Source organism: Heterodontus francisci, chromosome 26, assembly GCF_036365525.1.
Source record: "Heterodontus francisci isolate sHetFra1 chromosome 26, sHetFra1.hap1, whole genome shotgun sequence".
NCBI lineage: Eukaryota > Metazoa > Chordata > Chondrichthyes > Heterodontiformes > Heterodontidae > Heterodontus > Heterodontus francisci.
Genome location: NC_090396.1, coordinates 28,372,453 through 28,398,813, shown reverse-complemented (window position 1 = coordinate 28,398,813; position 26,361 = coordinate 28,372,453). Strand labels below are relative to the sequence as shown.

The 26,361-nt window shown below is 45.0% G+C and overlaps 1 protein-coding gene across 1 annotated transcript in view; it reads left to right on the top strand.

Moving 5' to 3' along the window:
• The window catches only part of LOC137384500 (myosin-4-like), a 38,759-nt gene extending 13,268 nt beyond the window's left edge, over window positions 1-25,491 (top strand). The window contains exons 22-38 of the mRNA XM_068058638.1: window positions 6,555-6,731; window positions 6,834-6,979; window positions 8,121-8,211; window positions 8,301-8,690; window positions 9,729-9,855; window positions 10,045-10,163; window positions 18,133-18,329; window positions 18,448-18,631; window positions 18,740-18,905; window positions 19,000-19,124; window positions 19,278-19,586; window positions 19,683-19,886; window positions 19,978-20,103; window positions 20,574-20,744; window positions 23,871-23,975; window positions 24,073-24,168; window positions 25,276-25,491. Of these exons, the coding sequence (XP_067914739.1) occupies window positions 6,555-6,731; window positions 6,834-6,979; window positions 8,121-8,211; window positions 8,301-8,690; window positions 9,729-9,855; window positions 10,045-10,163; window positions 18,133-18,329; window positions 18,448-18,631; window positions 18,740-18,905; window positions 19,000-19,124; window positions 19,278-19,586; window positions 19,683-19,886; window positions 19,978-20,103; window positions 20,574-20,744; window positions 23,871-23,975; window positions 24,073-24,168; window positions 25,276-25,491 (2,949 nt within the window). The remainder of the gene's footprint in view (window positions 1-6,554; window positions 6,732-6,833; window positions 6,980-8,120; window positions 8,212-8,300; window positions 8,691-9,728; window positions 9,856-10,044; window positions 10,164-18,132; window positions 18,330-18,447; window positions 18,632-18,739; window positions 18,906-18,999; window positions 19,125-19,277; window positions 19,587-19,682; window positions 19,887-19,977; window positions 20,104-20,573; window positions 20,745-23,870; window positions 23,976-24,072; window positions 24,169-25,275) is intronic.
• Window positions 25,492-26,361: the final 870 nt, after the last annotated feature.

Genomic DNA, 26,361 nt, shown 5'->3' with positions numbered 1-26,361 from the left:
TGCGCCGTTGACTGGGAGATCCTGGATATGTCTGTGGCAGAACTCTGCAATGATCTGGCGGCAATAAAGCTGAAGGCAATGATAATTTGTGGCCACCAGGTCCAGCAGGCAGCAATTCTTCTTCTAGGATGATGCAGATTCTGTCAGCACCTGATATGATAACCTGAGCCTTCTGAGACACTGATGTTCCGACAAGTTAAGGAAAGTCTACTTGTACACCTTGTGTCACAGGTAGTGCCTCCTGCCCTCCTGATGCCCATCTACACGTTTCTGAACATCATGCTGGTCATATTGCTACTTGTTTGTGGTCTAATCTAAGGCAGCCAAAGTGCCACCCATTTTGATATGATTCAGAAATGCTCCAAAGTGTAGACAGTAAACTCTCAGCAAAATACTGTGAACAAACCCTTTCCCACTAGTAGGTAGGAAAGCAGCTGTGAGTACTGAGTATTTAGTGCAATATTTCCATGAGCTTGCATCAGTCTTCCCAATTGCTGTTGTGTTCTCACCTTGCTTTCTATGGTGAGTTTCAGGAAGCCTGGAAAACCTGTGGGTGCACAGTCTGTTGAAATATTGCTCCAACTGAGTGATTAGCATATGTTAATAGACAACCCGCCTGTCCCAATGGGATTGTATGCAAGCAGACCAATATGCTCCAGTTTTTTTTTTTTGATTTCCAAAATATACTTTATTCATAAAAATCTGTAAAAATTACATTGCCAAACAGTTTCCAAACAGCACCAAAAAATACAAACATTGCAAGGGAGATCAGTTTCCTTCAATACTGTCATGAGTTTCTTCCCAACCCTTCCGTTTCACAATTGTCATGTCAATTACAGTTTTACATTTACAGCAATTGAGAATATTAACGATACAGTTCGAGGGGTTTCCCATGGATCCAGCCCCTCAGTCCAGCTTGGTGGGGGAACCTTACACTGTGGTCTTTCCCCATTGAGCCTTTGCTGCGGCTGCCCCAAGCTTTAGTGCGTCCCTCAGCACGTAGTCCTGGACCTTGGAATGTGCCAGTCTGCAACATTCGGTGGTGGACAACTCTTTGCGCTGGAAGACCAGCAAGTTTCGGGCAGACCAAAGGGCGTCTTTCACCAAATTGATAGTCCTCCAGCAGCAGTTGATGTTTGTCTCGGTGTGCGTCCCTGGGAACAGCCCGTAGAGCACAGACTCCTGTGTTACAGAGCTGCTTGGGATGAACCTTGACAAAAACCACTGCATCTCTTTCCACACCTGCTTTGCAAAGGCACATTCCAGGAGGAGGTGTGCGACCGTCTCTTCCCCACCACAGCCAACGCGGGGGCACTGTGCGGAGGGGGCGAGACTTCGGGTGTGCATGAAGGATCTGACGGGGAGGGCCCTTCTCACCACCAGCCAAGCTACGTCTTGGTGCTTGTTTGAAAGTTCTGGTGATGAGGCATTCCGCCAAATGACTTTGACAGTCTGCTCGGGGAACCATCCGACAGGATCCACCGTTTCCTTTTCCCGTAGGGCCTTGAGGACATTCCGTGCAGACCACTGCCTGATGGACCGGTGGTCAAAGGTGTTTTCCCGCAGAAACTGCTCCACGAAGGATAGGTGGTACGGCACGTCCCAACTGCACGGAGAGTTCCGCGGCAATGTGACCAGGCCCATCCTTCGCAACACCGGGGACAGATAGAACCTCAGCACGTAGTGACACTTGGAGTTTGCGTACTGGGGATCTACACACAGCTTGATGCAGCCGCACACGAAGGTGGTCATCAGGATGAGGGCCACGTTGGGTACATTTTTCCCGCCCTTGTCCAGAGATTTGAACATCGTGTCCCTCCGGACCCGGTCCATTTTAGATCCCCAGACGAAGCGGAAAATGGCTCGGGTGACTGCCACGGCGCAGGAGTGGGGTATGGGCCAGACCTGCGCCACGTAGAGCAACAACGTGAGCGCCTCGCACCTGATGACCAGGTTCTTACCCACAATGGAGAGAGATCGCTGCCCCCACATGCCCAACTTTTGTCGTACCTTGGCTACTCGCTCCTCCCATGTTTTGGTGCACGCCCCGGCCCTTCCGAACCATATCCCCAGCACCTTCAGGTAATCTGACCTGACGGTAAAGGGGACAAAGGATCGGTCAGCCCAGTTGCCAAAGAACATGGCCTCGCTCTTGCCGTGGTTAACTTTGGCTCCCGAGGCCTGTTCGAACTGGTCGCAGATGCTCACCAGTCTGCGCACGGACAGCGGATCCGAGCAGAAGATGGCGACGTCATCCATGTACAGGGAGGTTTTGACCTGAGTGCCTCCGCTGCCTGGGATTGTCACCCCTCTTATGCTCGCATCCTTCCTAATAGACTCAGCAAAGGGTTCAATACAGCAAACAAACAAGACCGGGGACAGAGGGCAGCCCTGTCTGACTCCAGATTTGATCGGGAAACTTTCCGATTCCCACCCGTTGATTGAGACTGCGCTACTGATGTTTGTGTAGAGCAGTTGGATCCAATTGCAGATTCCCTCCCCAAACCCCATTTTGGAAAGCACGTCCATCATGTAGGTGTGCGATATCCTGTCAAAAGCCTTCTCCTGGTCCAGGCTGATGAGGCAGGTGTCCACCCTCCTGTCCCGTACATAGGCGATCGTATCCCTGAGTAGCGCGAGACTATCAGAGATCTTCCTGCCGGGTACAGTACAGGTCTGATCGGGGTGAATCACCAACTCCAGAGCAGACTTGACTCGACTGGCTATGACTTTGGACAGAATCTTGTAATCAACATTAAGCAGTGAGATGGGCCGCCAATTTCTGATTTCTGCCCTCTCCCCCTTCTGCTTGTAAATGAGGGTGATGATGCCTTTTCTCATGGATTCTGACATGCTGCCGGCCAGGAGCATACTCTCGTATACTTCCAGCAGGTCCGGGCCGACCCAGTCCCACAGGGCCGAGTACAACTCGACCGGTAAGCCGTCGCTCCCGGGAGTTTTACTCGTCTCGAAAGACTCGACGGCCTTTGTCAGCTCGTCCAGAGTTAGCGGCTTGTCCAGTCCCTCCCTCCTGCTGTCATCTAAGACCTCTGTGATAGATGACAGGAAGGACTGGGAGGCTCTGCTGTCTGTGGGCTTCGCGTCATACAGCCCAGCATAAAAGGATTTGCTGATCCTTAGTATGTCGGACTGCAAAGACGTTACCGAGCCATCTTCTTCCTTCAGGCTGCTGATAACAGAGCTCTCTCTGTGTACCTTTTGGAAGAAGTAACGCGAGCACGTCTCATCCTGCTCGATGGAGCGGACTCTGGACCGGAAGATGATCTTGGAGGCCTCCTTGGCAAAGAGCGAGGCCTGCTGGCTCTTCACCTCTTGGAGGTCCTCCTTGACCTCGACCCCCATTGACTGCAACCGGAGTAGATTTTGCATAATTTTCTGGAGTCGGGACACTTCCCTCTGTCTCCCTCTCGCCTTCTGAACACCTTTGTGGATGAAGAACCTCTTGATGTTCTCCTTAATTGCTTCCCACCAGTGAACTGGAGACTCAAAGAGGGGTTTCACGGTCCTCCAACCTTTGTAATCCCTTTTGAGTTCCTCAACGTTCTCTGGGGTCAGCAGTGTCGCATTGAGCTTCCACGTCCCTCTGCCAACCCGCTGGTCGTCCTGTAAGTGACAGTCGGCCAGTAAGAGGCAGTGGTCGGAGAAGAACACCGGCTTGACGTCGGTGGATCCGACCGTGACAGCACGGGACACAAACAGGAAGTCAATCCTGGAACGGGCAGACCCGTCCGATCTTGACCATGTGTATCTGCGCTGCGCTCCGTCTGCAGGTTTGCTGAAGACGTCGTGCAGTTTGGCATCCTTAACTGTTTCTACTAGGAATCTGGACGTAGCGTCCAGTTTGCTGTCGTCACTGCCGGATCGTCCAGCCGCATCGATGATGCAGTTGAAGTCACCGCCTAGGATGACCGGCCTGGACGTTGCCAGCAGCAGTGGGAGCTGCTGGAAGACGGTCAGCCGCTCGCTGCGTTGTACCGGGGCGTACACGTTGATCAACCGGAGCGGAGCGTTGTTGTACATCACGTCTGCTACGAGGAGGCGGCCGCCCACCACCTCCTTAACTTCGGAGATGGTGAAGTTACCTCCCCGCAGCAGAATACCCAGGCCGGAGGAACGGCAGTCATTACCCCCCGACCAGATCGATGGCCCGTGGGACCACCATCGCGACCACTGCCTGTAGGTGCTGAGGTGTGGTATTCCACACAATATGCTCCAGTTAAATGTTAGAAGTTGGTGGGTTGGAACCTGCTCCTCAATGTACTCACGTTTTCATTCCCAACTACACCCAAACCCACACACTCCTCAAGGTTAAAATTCTGCACCCATCCCCACCCCCACCCCCCCACCTTGCCCCCAGTGAGTTAACTGGCAGGGAATTGCACTTTTTTTTTTATTCATTTGCGAGATGTGGGTGTCAATGGCTAAGCCAGCATTTGTTGCCCATCAATAATTGCCCTTGAACTGAGTGGCTTGCTAGGCCATTTCAGAGGACATTTTAAGAGTCAACCACATTGCTGTAGGTCTAGAGTCATATGTAGACCAGATCAGGTAAGGATGGCAGATTTCCTTCCCTCAAGGACATTAGTGAACCAGATGCGTTTTTATAACAATTGACAATGGTTTCATGGTCATCATTAGACTAGCTTTTTAATTCCAAATTTTTATTGACGTGTGTGAGTCTCTGCTGACAATCACAAACCATCTGGATGTTGAGAGAGCAGAATTGCTGATGGTTGCTTTAGCTTCCAGATTGTGCATGGAGCTTTAGGCTGTGCAAGTGGAATCAATAATTCTCTGCACTCTTGGTAAGCCATAAGTGTAGGAAATGCTGATTTCCTTCTAATGTTTCTGCTGTGGCTCTGGGGGGCGGTTGGAAAAGTCGATGTAGTTGATGGTATGATGCATTAGGGTGTCACTGGATGCATCAGTGGACAGCAAACCAACTGCTTTACGGATCGTGCACCTGTGGGGAGTGGCAGAAAAGTTGTGACTGTAAACCGCTACTGGCTGTATTCTGTAGACTGCAGAGCATCGCTGCATGTTTCCTGCGGCAGATTGCCCCAGTTAGCTGCAGCCTACTTGAGGACTGTCCCTGTGAAATCTCAACGGGCTTTGACAATATATCCACTGGATCTCATAATGGCGATTATGGCCAGATTGCTTCCAACGCCATGGGACTTCATCAGCTTGAAGCTACTGCTACTGACAGTCATTCTTCCAGCTCCATGTGAATGATAGATTTGTCCCCATGACTGTTCCACAGAAAAATGAACAGTGAAGTTGTAAGGTAGGAAAAATTAAGCCAGAGGTTAAAATTAAATTACAAAATAACACTGGTAATACCTACAAAAGTATGAATACCAAAAAATAAAGGGCAAATAAACAATAAATGGCAGTGTTTGAGGAAAAAGAGAAATATGTATTTGTCTGAAGGAAAGACTGACATGTGTCACCAAACCTTGAACACCATCCTACTGCCAACTTTTATTACGAGGGCTTCTTTTGCAGGCTTGTGACGCCTGATGTATCAGAGCTTAGTGCAACATATGTGCATTGTCTAAATTGTTGTTACACATTTGATTTACACTCCAATCCACCATAGCAATTCATCTAAAGGCAGAATTTCTGAACAAGCAACAAAAATGGAGGAAGACTGTGTAAATTTGCACCCCTGCAGCGCACATTTGATGGCTCCACAAACCATGAGATTTTGGAATCTATGGCTCAGATTTTGCAAGGGTGGGGGCAGGCGGTGCAGGAGAAACACATGGGGGTGGTGGTTGATGGTGAGCTGTCAGTGTTCGCCATCATTCTCCCTCTGAAACTGACCGTAACTTCAGGAGGTCAGACATCTGCAGATTAATGTGGAAATACTGGAGTTGCAGTCTGTCACTCAGGGCTCCAACATAGGCTGTGGCTGTACAGCCCCCAGAACCGGCAATCACTGAAATCAGTGAGAATCTCAACTTTCCCACCTCCACGTTGCTGTTTGAACAAGGTGTAACTTTTAATGGGATTTCTATCAGGTGTAATTGGATTTTTAATGGTGATGTGATTAATAACATTTGATGAACAACAGAACTTGCCCTGAAAAAATAATTTTATGTTCATGGAGTGCTGTTAACTGATTAATTAGTAGATGTTTTAAGCTAAATTTAAAAAAAAAGTTTCTTCAGAATATTTTAACTTTTTGTTTAGCCCATGTTTATGCCGCAATCTTCAATTTTCTCTGTTAAAAAAGTGTTAAGTGATTTTATTTTACTGCTTTTTGTTTCCTGTTTCTGTGCCTGTGCAAATCCTTTGGCTGCTCGGACAGCGTGATGACATCACTGCCGCTCCGCGCTGTGAATGGCCAGTAAAGAACGCTGCAGTCAGTTGCTGGATCATTGCACAGCTAGAGATGAAATTCTCACCAGTGATCACTAGATCTCTCAGCATGGCTTACTTTGTGGTCAGTGGAAAGCGCCTTGGCATCATCACTGACTGCAAACTCCGGTCCATTGTGTTGTCTTATATATTGTTACTGCACACAGGTTAAGAATCTCACAGAGGAAATGACTTGCCTCGATGAATCCAATGTTAAGCTGACAAAAGAGAAGAAAGTCTTGCAAGAGGTCCACCAGCAAGTGTTAGATGATCTCCAAGCTGAGGAAGACAAAGTCAATGCTCTGACCAAAACTAAGGCTAAGCTGGAACAGCAAGTCGATGATGTAAATACCCATAAATTAAGTATAAAATCAATATTTCTGATTTGCACAGATCCCATAATATTGTGTTTTGTGATGCAATTTGATACCCGTCTTCCTTCATAGCTTGAAGGCTCTCTGGAACAAGAGAAAAAAGTTCGCTTGGACCTTGAACGGGCCAAGAGGAAACTGGAAGGCGATCTGAAACTTTCTCAGGATTCCATAATGGATTTGGAAAATGACAAACAACAAATGGAAGAAAGGCTTAAGAAGTGAGAAACATTTACATTTATCTGCACTGAAGTTTGCAGGGAACAGTTATAGTTCCTTGTATGTTAGGATTGTGAAGGCTATACAAAACTTTGTTCAATTGTGAAATATAATCAAATGAAAGTTAATTTGGAAGACTGGATTAGTCATAATGTGCAAATTGTATGATCAGACATCAGGGCGGAATTTTATGCTCTCCCCCGTGGTGGGTTTGGAGGCAGGAAGAGCATAAAATCAGGGATGGTGCCGGGGGTGGGGGGGGGGGGGCGGGCAGGGTGGGGGGACAGCGGGGGGGCGGGGGGAACACCTCGCCACCATCCCACCTCCACCAAAATTAAGTCCAGGCCTTTCACAGGCCTTCTCGCCAATTGAGGCCCTTAACTGGGCAACTAATGCCCAATTAAAGGCCTCATCCCACCGTCACAGCAATTAGCTGTGCGGCAGGCAGCCCTATCACTGCATGGGAAGCATGGCACAAAAAGCCATGCGGGCTGCTTTCCGGCTCTGGGGGGTGGGTGCGGTGTCCCTTGTCCAAATGCACTTAGTGCCTGAATGAGGGATCCGGAATTGGAAAGGGGGGCCCACTGAGATCCACCCCCCTACTCTTGCTACCGACCCTCCTACACCCCCCTCCCTCACGATCCCCACCCCATGAGACCCTTCCTGCCCTCACTTACCGATGGCTTGGGTCCAGCAATGCTCCTGGGCTTTAGGTAGGTGCACCACCGGCAGCAACCAATCAGAGGCCGGCAGCTCTCTGAGGGCGGGACTTCCGTCGTCAGGGTCCTTGATCCTGTGGAAGGCCCACCACTGTCCAATTAAGTGCCTAATTGGCACTAGATTTGGCGGGGGTTCCATATAAGAGGTGATGCAGGATTCTCGGCGTTGCTTTTTCTGGATGTTGAGACCCCTGTTGCCAGCATGAAATCCTGCCCCAGAATATTGTAATGTATCGTCGAAACAGCCGTGATAACACAGTTGTGCCGTGTCCTTTATCAAAACCAGTGTGTATCATTTACACAAAGAGCAGGATTTATGTTTCTACAGATGTAGATGCAGATTTTCAATGGAATAGATTTAAATTTATTGCTGGTTCTCCACACAGTTTTACAGTTCATTCTTAATTTTAATGTTCCTGAACAGGAAGGACTTTGAAATCAGCCAGCTTCAAAGCAAAATCCAAGATGAACAAAATCTAAGCATACAGTTACATAAAAAAATAAAAGAACTCCAGGTAACGTGAAAGTGAGAATAAATAGCATTTTCCACTGAATTATTCTCATATGATCCTCAGAAAAACAGTTAACTTGTTTACATTTCTAGGCCCGCAATGAACAACTTGAGGAGGAGATTGATGCTGAACGTGCAGCTCGTGCTAAGGTGGAGAAGCAGAGATCCGACTATGCCCGTGAACTGGAGGAAATCAGTGAGAGACTAGAAGAAGCTGGTGGCGCGTCAGCAGCACAGATTGAAATGAACAAGAAACGAGAAGCAGAATTTCAGAAAATGCGCCGCGATCTGGAGGAATCTACCCTACAGCATGAAGCAATGGCGGCTGCTCTTCGTAAGAAGCAGGCAGATAGTGTAGCAGAACTTGGAGAACAAATCGACAACTTGCAACGCGTGAAACAGAAGCTTGAGAAGGAAAAGAGTGAGCTGAAGATGGAAATTGATGACCTTGCTAGCAATATGGAATCTGTATCTAAGTCAAAAGTAAGTCCAAATAAACGACACACCTACATAGACCAGTTACACACACACAGGGCTGGATTTTCCACATGTGGGTGGAAAACAGGAATTGGGACTTTTCTGTGTCCCAAACCCGCCCCCGGGGAGGAAACTGTCACTCCTTGGGATTTTCACGGAGGCACCACCTTAATTAGTATTGAGACAAGTTCCCTATCCAATTAAGGGCGGCAGGTGGGCTCTCGAAGCTGGAGGGCCAATCAGAGGCCTTCCAGCTTGAGAGGAGCAGCAGGCTGTGATGGCAGCTAAGCAACAGAGAGGGTGCCTCAACATGGAGGTGCCCACTCACCAACCTTTTTAAAACTTTAATTTAAAAACGGTCTGGCAGCCAGGCCACCACTGTGGTGGGGTGGGAGGGGTGGTGAAGGGGGTGAGGGGAGCGCCTCTACAGGGTGACATGTGGCTGCTCTCGCACCCAGGCAGGGTGGGCCTCAAGACCTGCCTTGAGTGCTGGCTACTTGGCTTGCCACTGGGTGCCCGCCTCCAAGCACCTAAACTGGCCCCACAGGTGTGGGAAACTCTCAAACTCTCAAATTCCACTCGGTCTCCTTTAATTGGTTACTCTCTGCATGAAGGTGGGTAGCCCTGCCAGTTTTTATCCTGCGTCCACTAAAATGGCCAGAGCCGGGAATGGTGTCGGGAAACCGACACGCCGGCTGGCACCAGTATTTTTAGGTTCAGTCCGCCTCTGTTCCTGCCCCCGGCAGGGTCTGGAAATCCTGCCCAGAATACCAGAGCACTGGCCTGAGTGAGGCATACTAGTTTGGCAATTGAACATCACAGCCCTGCTCCAGTCCCAGGACTAACTGTGAAAAATGCCCCAGGAGATACATGCACCAAATAAACTTAAAGGAAATCATACGATTGATGTCCCAGTGAAGATAAAGCCACACCAACAAAAGAGTTTGGAACCACTCGAATATGGCAGTGGCATGAGAGAGTTTTGAATACACTTCAAAATGTAATGTTTCAAAAGAAATGTATAATTTTATATTTCCCAAATAGGCTAACCTTGAAAAAACATATCGTACCCAGGAAGATCAGTTAAATGAAATCAAGGCAAAGAATAATGAGTACATGCGTTCCATTAATGACATGAGTGTGCAATCATCCCGGTTACATTCAGAAAATGGTGAGTTGTTTCTGTACAGTGTGGATTAAACAAAGTGAGTATTATTTGGTAATTTTTCAAACCTGCTTTTAAAACAATATTAATCATGAGTAACATTTATGCTGCAAAATGCTTACAAACAAGCAATTGGAAAATACTCTTTTGCTTCCTGTAACAAAAAGATGAACAATTATTTTTATTTCCCCGAAGCTGAACTTTCCAGACAGATGGAAGAAAAGGAGACTATGGTATCCCAACTCACCAGGAGTAAACAGGGATTTATGCATCAAATTGAGGAATTGAAGAGGCAACTTGAAGAAGAAACTAAGGTAATACTGTGGGTTTGAGTAAGTTTCTGATTCAATATTACTCTAGCAGGTTACACATGAAAACATTGGATTTCTAAGGAACATGACAGACATGACCGAAATTTCTTCGGCTGCAAAATTTCAAAAGAACTCCATAACAGCCATTTTTCTGGCACCTGGAATGCCGTTTTGCCTCAAAAATGGTGTTCACTGTGTGCCAGTCTCTCAAACCAAGCAGGCGTGGATGGAAGTGACCGAGGAATTGAGCAGTAGGAGTATGGTCCCTCCAGCCTGCAGACAGTGCACCAAGATATTAAAGCTCAGGAGGGCAGGAAAGGTGAGGGGCAGAACACTTTCAGGTACCAACCCCCACATTCTGACTTTTCCAGCACTCTCCTGCACAACACTCCTCAGACCAACATACCTTGCGGCTCCGCTTGTTTCTCTCCAGGCACCTCCGCACATCCCCTTCTGAACAGTCAACACTCACACTCACTCTTGTCTTTGTGCCATCTCACAGTCAACCTCCATAAATGTTCCCCCTTCTCCATTCAATCCATTTCTCACACTCACAACTCTCTGCTTTCTCTCCTTGCATGAAAAGACAGCATAGAACACCAGGGGCGCTGGGGGTGATGGCCCTCCCGTGACATAGAATCTTGATGGCTATTGACAATGCCTGTCCACCTGGTTCACTGGGAAGGAATTCTTGCTCCAGGAGGCTCCAGATGTCAAGAGAGCTAATCCTCTACCTGTAGACCCTATGTTGGGGGTCTCTCCTCCTTTGAACTGGATCTCTGTGCCCATCCCCACTGTCCTGTAGAGTGGCATGTGGCTAAGGAGATGATGCGTTTGCTGATCCTGCTCCTGGTGTTGCTGGTGCTGCTCCTCTTGTTCCTTATCAGAGGTTCAAGGTAGAACTGCATAAGCTTCTCTATGCTGTCATAGAGTTATAGAGTTATACAGCACAGAAACAGGCCCTTCGGCTCATCGTGTCTGTGCCGGCCATCAAGCATCTTTTTTTCTAATCCCATTTTCCAGCACTTGGCCCATAGCCTTGTATGCTATGGTGTTTCAAGTGCTCATCTAAATACTTCTTAAATGTTGTGAGGGTTCCTGCCTCTACCACCCCTCCAGGCAGTGTGTTCCAGATTCCAACCACCCTCTGGATGAAATTTTTTTCCCTCAAATCCCCTCTAAACCTCCTGCCCCTTCCCTTAAATCTATGCCCCTGGTTATTGATCCCTCCGCTAAGGGAAAAAGTTTCTTCCTATCAATCCAATCTATGCCCCTCATAATTTTGTATACTTCAATCAGGTACCCCCCTCAGCCTTCTCTGCTCTAAGGAAAACAATCCTAGCCTATCCAGTCTCTCTTCATAGTTGAAATGCTCCAGCCCAGGCAACATCCTGGTGAATCTCCTCTGCACCCTCTCCAGTACAATCACATCCTTCCTATAGAGTGGTGACCAGAACTGTACACAGTACTCCAGCTGTGGCCTAACTAGTGTTTTATACAGCTCCATCATAACCTCCCTGCTCTTATATTCTATGCCTCGGCTAATATAGGCAAGTATCCCATATGCCTTCCTAACCACTTATCTACCTGTGCTGCTGCCTTCAGTGATCTATGGACAAGTGGTCAAGGTGAGTGAAGTCTAAGACAGGTGAACTGATGTCCAAGAAGTTGTAAATCACTTGTCAAGCAACGAGAGCACAGTCTCAGAAGAAGTGTGATGAGCAGCTGCCTCTCACCTAAGCATGGCTGCAGCTAGTCAGTTTTACTGTTTGAAGGCTTCCCAGCCTGTCAGTTTCACTGAAGAAGCACTCCTGTTGTCCCTGGTGAGTTCCACACAGCTCGGGAATCCAAAGCGCTGGCTGTTAAAGCCAGATTGTTGGGCTAAATCCTGAGATAATTGCCACTACGAATATTATAGTTACTTATCTGACAGCTCGACGGGTGTTCCCTGCTCGCCTATAAGCCCGGGTTAAGCCTGGAAGTGGATGTCTTCATGTGGGGTTCATACCCAATGCCTCTTTATGGGGATTTAAAGCAGGCGCCACCCCCTCCCCCTACCCCCAACCCCCGCCTGCACACAAAACTATCTCCCCTTAGCAGTTAAAATTCCACCCATTGTCTTCCTGCTTTTCCACCTCGGCCTGGCCAAGTTGCAGTTCTAGGGTTTCTGAAAGGAGAAAAGCGCAATTGTAGGGTTGTGATGAGGGGAAGAAGGGAAAGCAGGAGTTGCATGCTTACACCATCTGCAGCTTGTAAATCAGAAGAGATTATGGGATGAGAGGCAAGTGGGCTGTGAGAAGGGGATTAAGTATGAGGATAACATCATTGTTGATGCTTTCAACCCCACTGCTGGCTACGGCCTCAGTCTTAGCCCCTCCAATGATGGCAACCACTGTCTCTTCCATGGACATGGTTAGATGCCTTTCCCCATCAGTTAGGTGCTGCTGCCTCCAGTTACTCACCACCTTGTCCTACGGGAGAGAGGGAAATACATCAGTGAGCCTGGTGCAATGCTTTTGGTAATGTAGCTGTCATGGTTGAATAGCTGGCCGTATATGAAGACTGCAAGATATAGGAATGAGGCTTGCATTAGTGCTAAGTATGTGAGCGTAAGGTGAGGCTATAAATGTGAGGCATGAGTCATAAATGATGGAGATTGTTAGAGTCATCGAGTCGAACAGCATAGAAACAGGCCCTTCGGCCCATTGCGTCCATGCCGACCATAATGCCTATCTATACTAATCCCACCTGCCTGCATTAATTCCATATCCCTCTATGCCTTGCTCATTCAAGTACCTGTCCAGATGCCTCTTAAATGTTGCTACTGTTCCTGCCTCCACCACCTCGTCTGGCAGCTCATTCCAGATACCCACTAATCTTTGTGTGAAAAATTTACCCCTTTGATCCCCTTTAAACCTCCTCCCTCCCACCTTAAATCTATGCCCTTTAGTGTTAGTCACCCCTACCATGGGAAACAGACTCTGGCTATCTACCCTATCTATGCCTCTCATAATTTTATATACTTCTATCATGTCCCCTCTCAGCCTCCTTCGCCGCAGGGAAAACAGACCCAGCCTATCCAATCTCTCTTTATATCTCAAGCCCTCCAAACCAGGTAACATCCTTGTGAATCTTTTCTGCACCCTCTCTAGCTTAATCACATCTTTCCTGTAGTGCGGCGACCAGAACTGCACACAGTACTCCAAATACGGCCTAACCAACGTCATGTGCAACTGTTACATGACGTCCCAACTCTTGTACTCAATGCCTCAGCCGATGAAGTCAAGCATGCCATATGCCTTCTTCACCACCCTGTCTACCTGTGTTGCCACTTTCAAGGAACTATGTACTTGCACCCCAAGGTCTCTCTGCTCAAGAACACTCCCCAGGGCCCTACCATTCACTGTATATGTCCTGCCCTGGTTTAACTTCCCAAAATGCATCACTTCACACCTGTCTGCGTTAAATTCAATTTGCCACTCCCTTGCCCACTTTCCCAGTTGATCTATATCCTGTTGTAACCTTAGACAACCTTCTTCACTGTCCACTATACCACCAATTTTGGTGTCAAAGAACAAAGAACAAAGAACAGTACAGCACAGGAACAGGCCATTCAGCCCTCCAAGCCTGCGCCGATCTTGATGCCTGCCGAAACTAACACCTTCTGCACTTCCGGGGCCCATATCCCTCTATTCCCTTCCTATTCATATATTTGTCAAGATGTCTCTTAAACGTCGCTATCGTATCTGCTTCCACCACCTCCCCTGGCAGCAAGTTCCAGGCACTCACCACCCTCTGTGTAAAAAACTTGCCTCGCACATCCCCTCTAAACTTTGCCCCTCGCACCTTAAACCTATGTCCCCTAGTAACTGACTCTTCCACCCTGGGAAAAAGCTTCTGACTATCCACTCTGTCCATGCCGCTCATAACTTTGTAAACCTCTATCATGTCGCCCCTCCACCTCCGTCGTTCCAGTGAAAACAATCCGAGTTTATCCAACCTCTCCTCATAGCTAATGCCCTCCAGACCAGGAAACATCCTGGTAAACCTCCTCTGTACCCTTTCCAAAGACTCCACGTCCTTCTGGTAGTGTGGCGACCAGAATTGCACTCAATATTCTAAGTGTGGCCTAACTAAGGTTCTGTACAGCTGCAACATGACTTGCCAATTTTTATACTGTATGCCCCGACCGATGAAGGCAAGCATGCCGAATGCCTTCTCGACTACCTTATCCACCTGCGTTGCCACTTTCAGTGACCTGTGGACCTGTACGCCCAAGACTCCTCAGGGTTCTGCCATTTACTGTATACCTCCCACCTGCATTAGACCTTCCAAAATGCATTACCTCACATTTGTCCGGATTAAACTCCATCTGCCATTTCTCCGTCCAAGTCTCCAACCGATCTATATCCTGCTGTATCCTCTGACAATCCTCATCATTATCTGCAACTCCACCAACCTTTGTGTCGTCCGCAAACTTACTAATCAGACCAGCTACATTTTCCTCCAAATCATTTATATATACTACAAACAGCAAAGGTCCCAGCACTGATCCCCGCGGAACACCACTAGTCACATCCCTCCATTCAGAAAAACACCCATCTACCGTTACCCTCTGTCTTCTGTGACCGAGCCAGTTCTGTATCCATCTTGCCAGCTCACCTCTGATCCCGTGTGACTTCGCCTTTTGTACCAGTCTGCCATGCGGGACCTTGTCAATGGCTTTACTAAAGCCCATATAGACAACATCCACCGCCCTTCCCTCATCAATCATTTTTGTCACTTCCTCAAAAAACTCAATCAAATTAGTAAGATACAACCTCCCCTTCACAAAACCATGCTGTCTCTCGCTAATAAGTTCGTTTGTTTCCAAATGGGAGTATCCTCTCTAATAGTTTCCCTACCACTAACGTAAGGCTCACCGGCCTATAATTTCCTGGATTATTCTTGCCACCCTTCTTAAACAAAGGAACAACATTGGCTATTCTCCAGTCCTCTGGGACCTCACCTGTAGCCAATGAGGATGCAAAGATTTCTGTCAAGGCCCCAGCAATTTCTTCCCTTGCCTCCCTCAGTATTCTAGGGTAGATCCCATCAGGCCCTGGGGACTTATCTACTGTAATGCTTTGCAAGACACCCAAAACCTCCTCCTTTTTGATAATGAGATGACTGAGACTATCTGCACTCCCTTCCCTGGGCTCATCATCCAACAAGTCCTTCCCCTTGGTGAATACTGATGCAAAGTACTCATTTAGCACCTCGCCCATTTCCTCTGGCTCCACGCATAGATTCCCATCTCTGTCCTTGAGTGGGCCAACCCTTTCCCTGGTTACCCTCTTGCTCTTTATATATGTATAAAAAGCCTTGGGATTTTCCTTAATCCTGTTTGCCAATGACTTTTCATGACCCCTTTTAGCCCTCCTAACTCCTTGCTTAAGTTCCTTCCTACTGTCTTTATATTCCTCAAGTGCTTCATCTGTTCCTAGCCTTCCAGCCCTTACAAATGCTTCCTTTTTCTTTTTGACTAGGCTCACAGTATCCAAGCTTCCCGAAACTTGCCAAACTTGCCTTTCTTCCTCACAGGAACATGCTGGTCCTGGAATCTAATCAGTTGACGTTTGAAAGACTCCCACATGTCAGATGTTGATTTACCCTCAAACAGCCGCCCCCAATCTAAATGCTTCAGTTCCTGCCTAATATTGTTATAATTAGCCTTCCCCCAATTTAGCACCTTCATCCGAGGACTACTCTTATCCTTATCCACAAGTACCTTAAAACTTTTGGAATTATGGTCACTGCTCCCGAAATGCGCCCCCACTGAAACTTCGACCATCTGCAAACTTACTAATCATGCCCCTTACATTCACATCCAAGTCATTAATATATATGGCAAACAACAGAGGGCCCAGCACTGATCCCTGCGGCACACCACTGGTCACTGACCTGCAATTTTAAAAACAACCCTTTACTACCACCCTCTGCCTCCTATCACCAAGCCAATTTTGTATCCAGTTTGTTAGCTCACCCTGGATCCCATGTGTTCAAACCTTCTGGACCAGCCTACCATGTGGGATCTTGTCAAAGGCCTTGCTAAAGTCCACGTAGACAACGTCCATCGCCCTGCCCTCTTCAATCCTCTTGGTCACCTCCTCAAAAAACTCAATCAAATTCGTGAGACATGATTTCCCACGCACAAAGCCATGCTGACTATCCCTAATCAGACCATGCCTTTCCAGATGCATATATCCTGTTTCTCAGAATCCCTTCCAATAACTTTCCCACCACTGATGTAAGGCTCACCGGCTTGTAGTTCCCTGGCTTATCCCTGCTGCCCTTCTTAAATAAAGGCACAGCATTAGATATCCTCCAGCCTTTCGGTACCTCACCCGTGGCTAACGATGATACAAAAATCTCTGCCAGGGCCCCAGCAATCTCCTCCTTTGCTTCCAAGAGCATCCTAGGATACACCTGGTCAGGCCCTGGGGATTTATCCACCTTAATGCGCTTCAAAACCTCCAACACCTTCTCCTTTGTAATGTTGATATGCTCCAGGATATCGCTGTTCCCTCCCTTGAACTCACTAGCTTCCATGACCTTCTCCACAGTAAATACGGACGAGAAATATTCATTTAAGACCTTGCCCATTTCCCGTGGCTCCACACATAGATTGCCACACTGATCCTTAAGGGGACCTACTCTCTCCCTAGCTACCCTTTTACTGTTAATATACTTATAGAATCTTTAAGGATTCTCCTTTATCTTATCTGCCAGGGAAATCTCATGGCCCCTTTTCGCCCTCCTAATTTCCTTCTTAAGTGTATTCCTACATCCCCTATACTCCTCGAGGGACTCGCTCGATCCCAGCTGCCTATACCTGACATATGCCTCCTTCTTTGTCCTGACCAGACCCTCAATATCCCTCGTCAACCAAGGTTCCCTAAACTTGCCAGCCTTGCCCTTCCATCTAACAGGAACATGCCAGCCCTGAACTCTTCCTATCTCACTTTTAAAAGCCTCCCACTTGCCAGACGTCCCTTTACCTGTAAACAGCCTGATGTAAGGTGAGTGATGGGGGTGGGGTGCATTGAGTAGTGTGTGAGGCTAGTGATGCAGTTGATGGGAGATGGCATTTGAAGGTACATTCACTGACCTTGATCACTTGTGTGAATTTATTCAACTTCTTGCAGCACTGCATCCAGTTAGCTTCCTGCCATTATCTGGTTCCACTGCCTTCACAACATTTGTCTGGAGGGCTTCCTGGTCCTCTGTGAATATTTGACATCTCTCCTCCTCTCCACTTCCTGCACCAATGCCTCCAGTGCAGTGTCGGAAAACCTTGGACCCTGCTTTCTGCCACGTTGTACCATTCTTCTGTCTTTCCCAGGTCAGAATCAGTCGAATGACTTCCAGCTTCTGCCCCTTAAGAGGTGGCATGCTGGCTTTAAATAGTGCAGACAAGCTTTAAGTCGTGCTTGCCTCTCTCAATTTTGTATCTCCTGCTCACTCTACAATCATTTAAATTAGCAGGCAGCAAAAGGTTTGCGTGCTGCCTATATCAGAAGCAATAGACACGGGTATTCCCGTATCGCAATCCCCACACCAGTTTTTGGGCCCTATCAAATTTCACGGCTTTTGTTTTTCAAAAGATTTTTTGTTTCTGGTTTACAAGAACAATGTGGGCATTTGAGCAATTTAAGAGCTATAGACACCTTCATATACCAATGTGCTAATTACCTGGGCCCACAGTCATTCAACAGAGAATGCCAGTGTAACCAAACTGTAACTTCATTTTTGGCAAAGCAAATACAGTTCACGTGTAAAATAACACACCAGTATGTTTTTCAATCATTTTTTATTTTTTGTTATCCTGCTTTGGCTTGTAAAGCTGTCACTTCTGTCACATTACCTATTTTCTGTATCACTCTCAAGCATTAGATTTCTGATTTCTTCTTTCTGTGTTATCTATGGAAAGGCTAAGAATGCCTTGGCACATGCTCTGCAAGCTTCCCGCCATGACTGTGATTTGCTCCGTGAGCAATATGAAGAGGAACAGGAAGCGAAGGCCGAACTCCAGCGCGGCATGTCCAAGGCCAACAGTGAAGTCGCTCAGTGGAGATCAAAATATGAAACTGATGCAATCCAGCGCACAGAGGAACTGGAGGAGGCCAAGTATGTGCATTAAATACATATTTTTTCTTTGTTTTGCGACCTTTGAGCATATATTAATTTCCCTTGACCCATTATTTTATGTTCTAGCAGGATAATAATTTGACTACTTTTTATTTAGGAAGAAACTAGCCCAACGGCTGCAGGATGCAGAGGAGCATGTTGAGGCAGTAAACTCCAAATGTGCTTCACTGGAAAAGACAAAACTGCGGTTGCAAGGTGAAGTGGAAGATCTAATGATTGATGTGGAGAGAGCAAATGCTGCTGCAGCTGCTCTTGATAAGAAACAGAGAACCTTTGACAAGGTACATGAAACATTAAATTTGACAGATAACATCCACGGAGTCAAATGGTAAATTAAATAGGCTTGTAGCAGTGGTCAAAAAAAAACTGTTTGACCTTTTTTATTACAGATTCTGGCAGAATGGAAACAAAAATATGAGGAAAGTCAGGCTGAGCTGGAGGGAGCACAGAAAGAATCTCGGTCTCTCAGCACTGAGCTGTTCAAAATGAAGAATGCTTATGAAGAGTCTTTGGATCATCTTGAAACTCTTAAAAGGGAGAACAAAAATCTGCAACGTAAGTCTCTAAATACTGTATTGTTCAAGTCAGGAATATTTAAAGTGAGTTTGAAGGACTGTTTACTGATTCTGATTTTTAAAACTCTGAACAGAGGAGATTTCTGATCTTACTGAACAAATTGGTGAATGTGGAAAGACAATTCATGAGCTAGAGAAAGCAAAAAAGCAAGCTGAACAAGAAAAGTCTGAACTTCAATGTGCTTTAGAAGAAGCAGAGGTAAACCTTGTATATTTTATACATCTAATACGGTAATTTGGCAGATACAGTTACGGTTGCAAAATGTAACTCAATTATAAATTAATAATCTGGGAATTAAACTGATGGATCCATTTTGATCAATCTTCCTTATATCTTAACCATCTGCAATAGGCATCACTTGAACATGAAGAGGAAAAGTTGCTTCGAATCCAACTTGAACTGAATCAAATCAAGTCAGAAGTTGATAGAAAGATTGCTGAGAAAGATGAAGAAATTGAACAACTGAAGAGAAATCACCAAAGGACCATAGAGGCATTGCAAACTGCTCTGGATGCTGAAATCAGAAGCAGAAATGATGCCTTGAGGCTCAAAAAGAAAATGGAAGGAGACCTCAATGAAATGGAGATTCAGTTGGGTCATGCAAACCGACAGGCTACAGAAGCACAGAAACATCTTAGAAACATTCAAGGAGTACTCAAGGTAAGTGAAATAGGTTAACTTTTCTTATTTGTGCATATGGTCATTGTCGAGTTTTCAACTGCATTCACTCGTACAATCAAATACTTCATGATTCAGGAAACACAGCTGCAACTGGATGAAGCTCTGAGGGTTCAAGAGGACCTGAAGGAGCAGCTAAGCTCAGTGGAGCGGAAAAACAACCTCCTACAAGCAGAACTCGGAGAAATTACAGTAGCTCTAGAGCAGACAGACAGAGCTCGCAAGGTTGCTGAACAAGAACTCTATGACATCAATGAACGTGTTCAGCTACTTCATTCTCAGGTAGCTTGAAACACAAGTCATTCTTAAATCCCTGTGTTTAAATGCTTTATTTAACTAATAATGCCAATGATATCTTTGTTATACTCTTTAGAACATTAGCCTCATCAACACCAAAAAAAAGCTCGAGACTGATATTTCTCAGCTTCAAGCTGAGGTAGAAGATGCCGTTCAAGAATCAAGGAATGCTGAAGAGAAGGCCAAGAAGGCAATCACTGATGTAAGATAACCACATTTTGATAACACAAATGTATTAATTACTTTGATTAATACATTAAGCATTTAAGATGATTAAAAGAATTAATAGGGTAGATAGAAACATTTCCTCTGGTGGGGGAGTCCAGAATAAAGGGGCATAACCTTAAAATTAGAGCTAGGCTGTTCAGGAGTGATATCAGGAAGCACTTCTTCACACAAAAGGTTTGTGAAAATCTGGAATTCTCTACTCTAAAAAGCTGGGTGTCAATTGAAAATTTCAAAGCTGAGTTTGATAGACTTTTGTTAGGCAAGCGTATTAAGGGTTGTGGAGCTATGGCGGGTAGGAGAATTTAAAATAAAGATCAGCCATGATCCAACTGAATGGTGGAACAAGCTAGGAGGGCTGAATGGCCTACTCCTGTTCCTACGTTCTACTCAGTAGCATTTCTGCATAATGATGTATGTTCCACCTTATTTTAATGATGAAATCAGGCTGCAATGATGGCTGAGGAGTTGAAGAAGGAACAAGATACAAGTGCTCACCTCGAGAGAATGAAGAAGAACCTAGATCAGACAGTCAAGGATCTGCAATTCCGTCTGGATGAGGCTGAGCAGCTAGCTTTGAAAGGTGGAAAGAAACAAATTCAAAAACTAGAGACTAGGGTGAGTTGTGTAAATATTTTCAAACTGAAGATAATTTAGAGGATATGTTTGTAGTAGACCAGTACCATGAACAAACAGCGCCTTCCTACAAGTGACTTATTAAGATATTTAAGGAGTGACCTTGTAGAATCAAAGAAAATGCTCAATTTCTTGTTAATTTTTAATATTGGAAGAGTGCTTGGCAGTGTCCACTTTCTTATAACAATACAAACATGGAAAGTAAGTTTATAAAGAAACCAGGAGATCAAATATTCACTCGTGTGTGCTTTTAAAACGTAGCTTGAATTAAACTGCAGCTGGTGTGAATTCGATATGAAATGACCTGCTTGATGAGGCTTTAATGCACTTGGAAGTCAGATTTGGCAACACTGCTGAATCAGACTGCCAATGCACACTCATCACCACTTCATCTTGGTGCAAAATTGGCAGCAAGGCTACACCCTTGAGTATACTTCCTCTGTGTGAAAAGTTAAAGAAAATATCTTTAATATAGTGTCATTAGTTTGTAATGACCATTTATGAATCATTTTTCTTTAATTTGACAATGAGGAAAATGTACTCTTAGTCTTCAGCTTTTGATTTGTTTACATAGAATTACATAGAATGTGCAGCACAGAAGCAGGCCATTTGGCCAGTGTTTATGCTTCACTCGAACCTCCTCTCATCCTGTTTCTTAAATGATTCCAGTCCTATTGTCAACTCATTTCATCAAGTATTATAATTTGGAATTGTAAATAATGGCTTTTTCCCTTTGGAATGGCAGCTTGTTTTCTGAAAACTGGAGTCAAAAGTAAGATGATATAGGGCTAGATTTTTCTGTAGCAGAGTATTTAATGGTATCTGTTATTAGTTAAATTTGCCCCTGCACCCTTCAGCTCAAACATTTTTTTTGCCTGCAAAGTTGTAAAAGTAAAATTTTAAATGTATTTTTGTTCGTTCATGGATGTGGGCGTCGCTGGCAAGGCCAGCATTTGTTGCCCATCCCTAATTGCCCTTGAGCTGCCTTCTTGAACCGCTGCAGTCCATGTGGGGTAGGTACACTCACAGTGCTGTTAGGAAGGGAGTTCCAGGATTTTGACCCAGCGATTTGACATTTTTAAAATCTCACTGAAAAATTAAAAACCTGAAGAAATGAGACTCCACTCTTGTACTAATTAATTTTCGAATGCTGGAGAGGTTGATAGGTAATCATCAACAATTATCACATTGGTGAAACAGTTGATAAGCTACTAATTACTATCCCTAAATACATTGGATTTAGTTTGTGTCTATTGCACAAATACAGCAACTTCATAACATTCGCACAGTGGCGCAGTGGTTAGCACCGCAGCCTCACAGCTCCAGCGACCCGGGTTCAATTCTGGGTACTGCCTGTGTGGAGTTTGCAAGTTCTCCCTGTGTCTGCGTGGGTTTCCTCCGGGTGCTCCGGTTTCCTCCCACATGCCAAAGACTTGCAGGTTGATAGGTTAATTGGCCATTATAAATTGCCCCTAGTATAGGTAGGTGGTAGGGAAATATAGGGACAGGTGGGGATGTGGTAGGAATATGGGATTAGTGTAGGATTAGTATAAATGGGTGGTTGATGGTCGGCACAGACTCGGTGGGCCGAAGGGCCTGTTTCAGTGCTGTATCTCTAAAAAAAAAAATTCAATGCATTTCAATGCTGAGTCATACAGCGAAATACTGTTTTCACGATGCTAATGGCAGAGCAATGTAAATTGGACAGCAACTTTTGATATTTGCATTTATCTGCACATCTGCTCCTTGCCTGAAGTTGCTGTATTATTTACACATACTGGCAAGAACCATTAGCCTCCCCAATATTTTGACAGCAACTTTTGGTTCATTATGTTTTCAGAAGGAAGGTTTTTTTTATCATGTTACTGTTACTGAAAGTGCCCACTGAGCTAAATCTGTTTTGTTTTATAACTATAAAAGCAAAAAATTATGGAAATGCACAGCATGTCATTCAACATATGAAAGAAAAATTTAATACTCAGACTTTGGAGGCCCCAGTTATCTTTCTTACTTTTGTATCAATGCAAAGTGATATTGGGCTGGATCTTGTTGTCCCTCCGGCATCGTGATCCATGGTGGGGTTGGGGGTGGTGGAGGGGTAGCGCGTGCCTGAAGATGGGTCCAGAAGAGGCCCGCCACGAACCTCGACGCTGGGAGGGCCCAGACGGATCCTCCCAGTGGCGGTGAGGCTCCATGGCGGCCCCCTGCTTGGCGACAGGATCTGAATTTAAATATTTAAATTAATAAAATGAATACATTTAAATGGACTTACCTTCAATGTTCTGGGCCCGCCGCAATCTTTGGAACGGCGGTCGGCACTCAATTCCCCATCCAGGGAAAGGCGTCGTGACACTGGTGAGTAGGGGGGAGGAGTTAATATCTTCTGTTGGGGGGGGGAGGAGACGGGTAATGGCTGTAGGGGATGGTGGGAAGGGGTGAACTCTAAACTTTGTGCAGTCTGGTGGGGAAAGGTCACATTTAAAAGGTAATTGTTTTGAGGGGGAGGAAAGGGCAAATAATTAATGTAAATGCTATTGGGGGAGTGGGAAAGGGGCATTAGAAATTTATTGTATATTGTTTGGGGGCATACTTCTTTAAAAATTTAAATAAGCTCGCCGGACTGACTGCCCTTTAAGAATGGCACCAGCGCCTGCGCACAGGCAGCTGACGCCATTGCCGGGGACAGACAGCCTGCCTCCTCTAAGTGATTGGTGGGGTGGGGGGGGGTTGTGGCGGGCAGCCCCGGCTATTTAAATGAGCCACCGCACGGGAGATCGCGGCGGCTCTTTGGCGTGCGGCCATTTTCTGAGCTCCAGCAAGCTCTTAAAATTCAGCCATTATGTGCACATCCACATATGCCCAGAGCTCCATTATCATTGCACTCAGAACAAGATGCAGCAGGCAATAAAACTGCAGAATGGCCAAAGCAGTTTACAGGTATTGGCCTGAGGCTGGTATCTGTAGTAAGTGCAGCCAAAATTGTGTATGACTGAGGAAATTGAAAATATAGGATTATTTAAGTATAGTGTCATTATGAAACATTGTTTCGTTATGCATACAACTAGAAGAATGAGAATTACAATTTTTGAATATTTATTCCGCTTATAGATGCGTGAATTAGAGAATGAACTCGAGGCTGAACAGAAACGTGCAGCAGAGGCAATTAAAGGTGCACGGAAGTATGAAAGGAAAGTCAAAGAGATGACATTTCAGGTAAGGAATAATATTCAGAGGTCTTAAATGTTGATTTTCTTTTTAAGTTCTTGGATAACAAAGAGACATTAAATTCTTTTTTATTTTTCACATACAGTCTGTGGAAGACCATAAAAATATGGTTAGACTGCAGGATTTGGTGGACAAATTGCAACTAAAAGTCAAATCCTACAAGAGGAATGTCGAAGATGCTGTAAGTAAATAACTGATTCGAAATGCAGTCAGCTTAAAGAGACTTTTAGTTCTTCATCTTGACTTATGAGATTTTCATTGTTTGATTTGTAAAATTTTGCAGTTATATCATATCTGTTTTTTGGCTTAACACCTATTTCTTAGGTACTTGGGTGCAAAACATGCATTTTGAACCAAATAGAATTGCTTAATCTGATAGTCAGAAATATCTAATATAATAGCAAAGCCATTTGAAATAATTCATCTTGACTCTAAAACAGCAATGCTATTGCTATCATAGAAAAGACATTGGACTGGATTTTGCTCTCGGCACCGAATGAACAGCATTAGCCATTCATTATGTTTGCACTTGCCCACAGAATTTTTAATGGGATTTTTCACTGGAACTTACTGTTGAGAGCCAAAATGTGTGACATCTTCTCAGGGATTTGAGACCTGTGTGATAAGGGCAAGAAATTGTGTGTCACCTTAATCAATCAGTTTGAAAAATTGTTAATAAGCAACACAGAGTATAAGCCAGGAAGTGTCAGTTAGAATATTTATTTTAATATTAAATTGGGTCCAGAAAGTGAAATAAAGAGAGGGGAAGAAAGATGGAATTAAGAGAGAGATAAATGAGTCAGAAAGAAAAAGTAAAAACAAATTAATTTTTAAAAAAATCTCTCCAACAATAATTAAAATCTGAGGGAATGAGACTCCACACTCATAAAAGTTAATTTTCAGTGCCAAAGAAGTTGTTTGCCAATAATTAAGATGTACCATGCCATTAGAAATTTACTTACCCTGGAATGAACAAGTTCACAATTTTTCTGGTGAGTTTATCATGCAAGTACAACAACTTCACTCTGTTCCATGGTGAGTCTCTCGGTGAGATACCACTCTTCTGCAGTTTCTGGGAAGCAGGGCAACTCTGTCAGCAACTTCTGGATTTCTGCATTTAACTGCACATGTGCTATTAGCCTCACTGTTATTTCTACAGCAAAATCTACCCTATTATTTGGTGCCAGCAGGTATTTGGTTTGAGCAAAACAAATTGTTAATGAAGCTGTAGTTTTGTCAGTTTGGAGTCAGAGTCAAAAATAAACATTATGTCTAATTATCTGTCCAGGAGGAGCAGGCCAATGTTCACATTTCCAAATTCAGAAAGACACAGCATGAGCTGGAGGAAGCTGAGGAGCGTGCAGATATTGCTGAATCGCAGATCAACAAACTGAGGGCTAAAAGCCGTGTTATTACCAGCAAGGTAAAGAAATGGGTTTCAATGCATTGTAGTTCTGAATTTCTGGCTATTAATTTGACAGCTGCTTTTCATTGGCATAGGTGACTTCATATTGTTTAATTCTCTTTCACAGAAAATACTGTACGCTGAAGAATGAATACCAACTTGCAGCTCAGCAACATAAAGAAGAAATGCACATCATGTGAATTTCTAGGCATGTCTTGCTGTGGTAATTTTATCTTAAAAGTAACAAAATTCTATTGTTGTAGCAGAAAGTAGGGGAAAAAATAAAACGTTCAACTCATCCTCTGATGCCAGTCTAGTAGCATTCCTGATTGTAGCCAGCAGCAAATATTGACATTTTTATCATTATAAAAGCAGTGAGAAGCAACTCCAAGACAGCGCATTGTATTCAGTAATGTTAGTACATAGTACAATAAAATTATGAGTATTAAGAATGGCAACACTGTCAGACCGATATAAATGGTTGAGTATTGGTTGGGTGAACATATGAATTTTTGCTGTGCTTCTCGGACAACTTCCTGGTTTAAAAAAAAACTGTACAAGGTCAACAACTAATCCAGTGTAATTGGCAACTAATACCTCTGAGAAATCTTTATTGGAATGAGCAATTGAAAGCAGTAGTGTTTTCATTTTCCTATTGAAGGACATTGATGAGATTAAAACAAAGGGGATAGTTTGGACCTAACCCACCCAGAGGAAAACTGATGGGATGTGATCGGCCACCCAGTTGACAACCCGCCAGATTTTACTTTCCATTGAAGAAAAAAGAAAGTAAATTTGATGAGCTGTAAAACAGGCAGCAGATCTGATCTCATCAGTTTACGGACATGTGAGTTAGGTTAAAATAATCCCATACAGCCACTGCACTATAAGAGGACTGCAACTCATGGTCTGAAGGAGAGTGGATAGGGTTCGAAGATGACTAGAAGGTGTAATTGATATAAAGAAGGA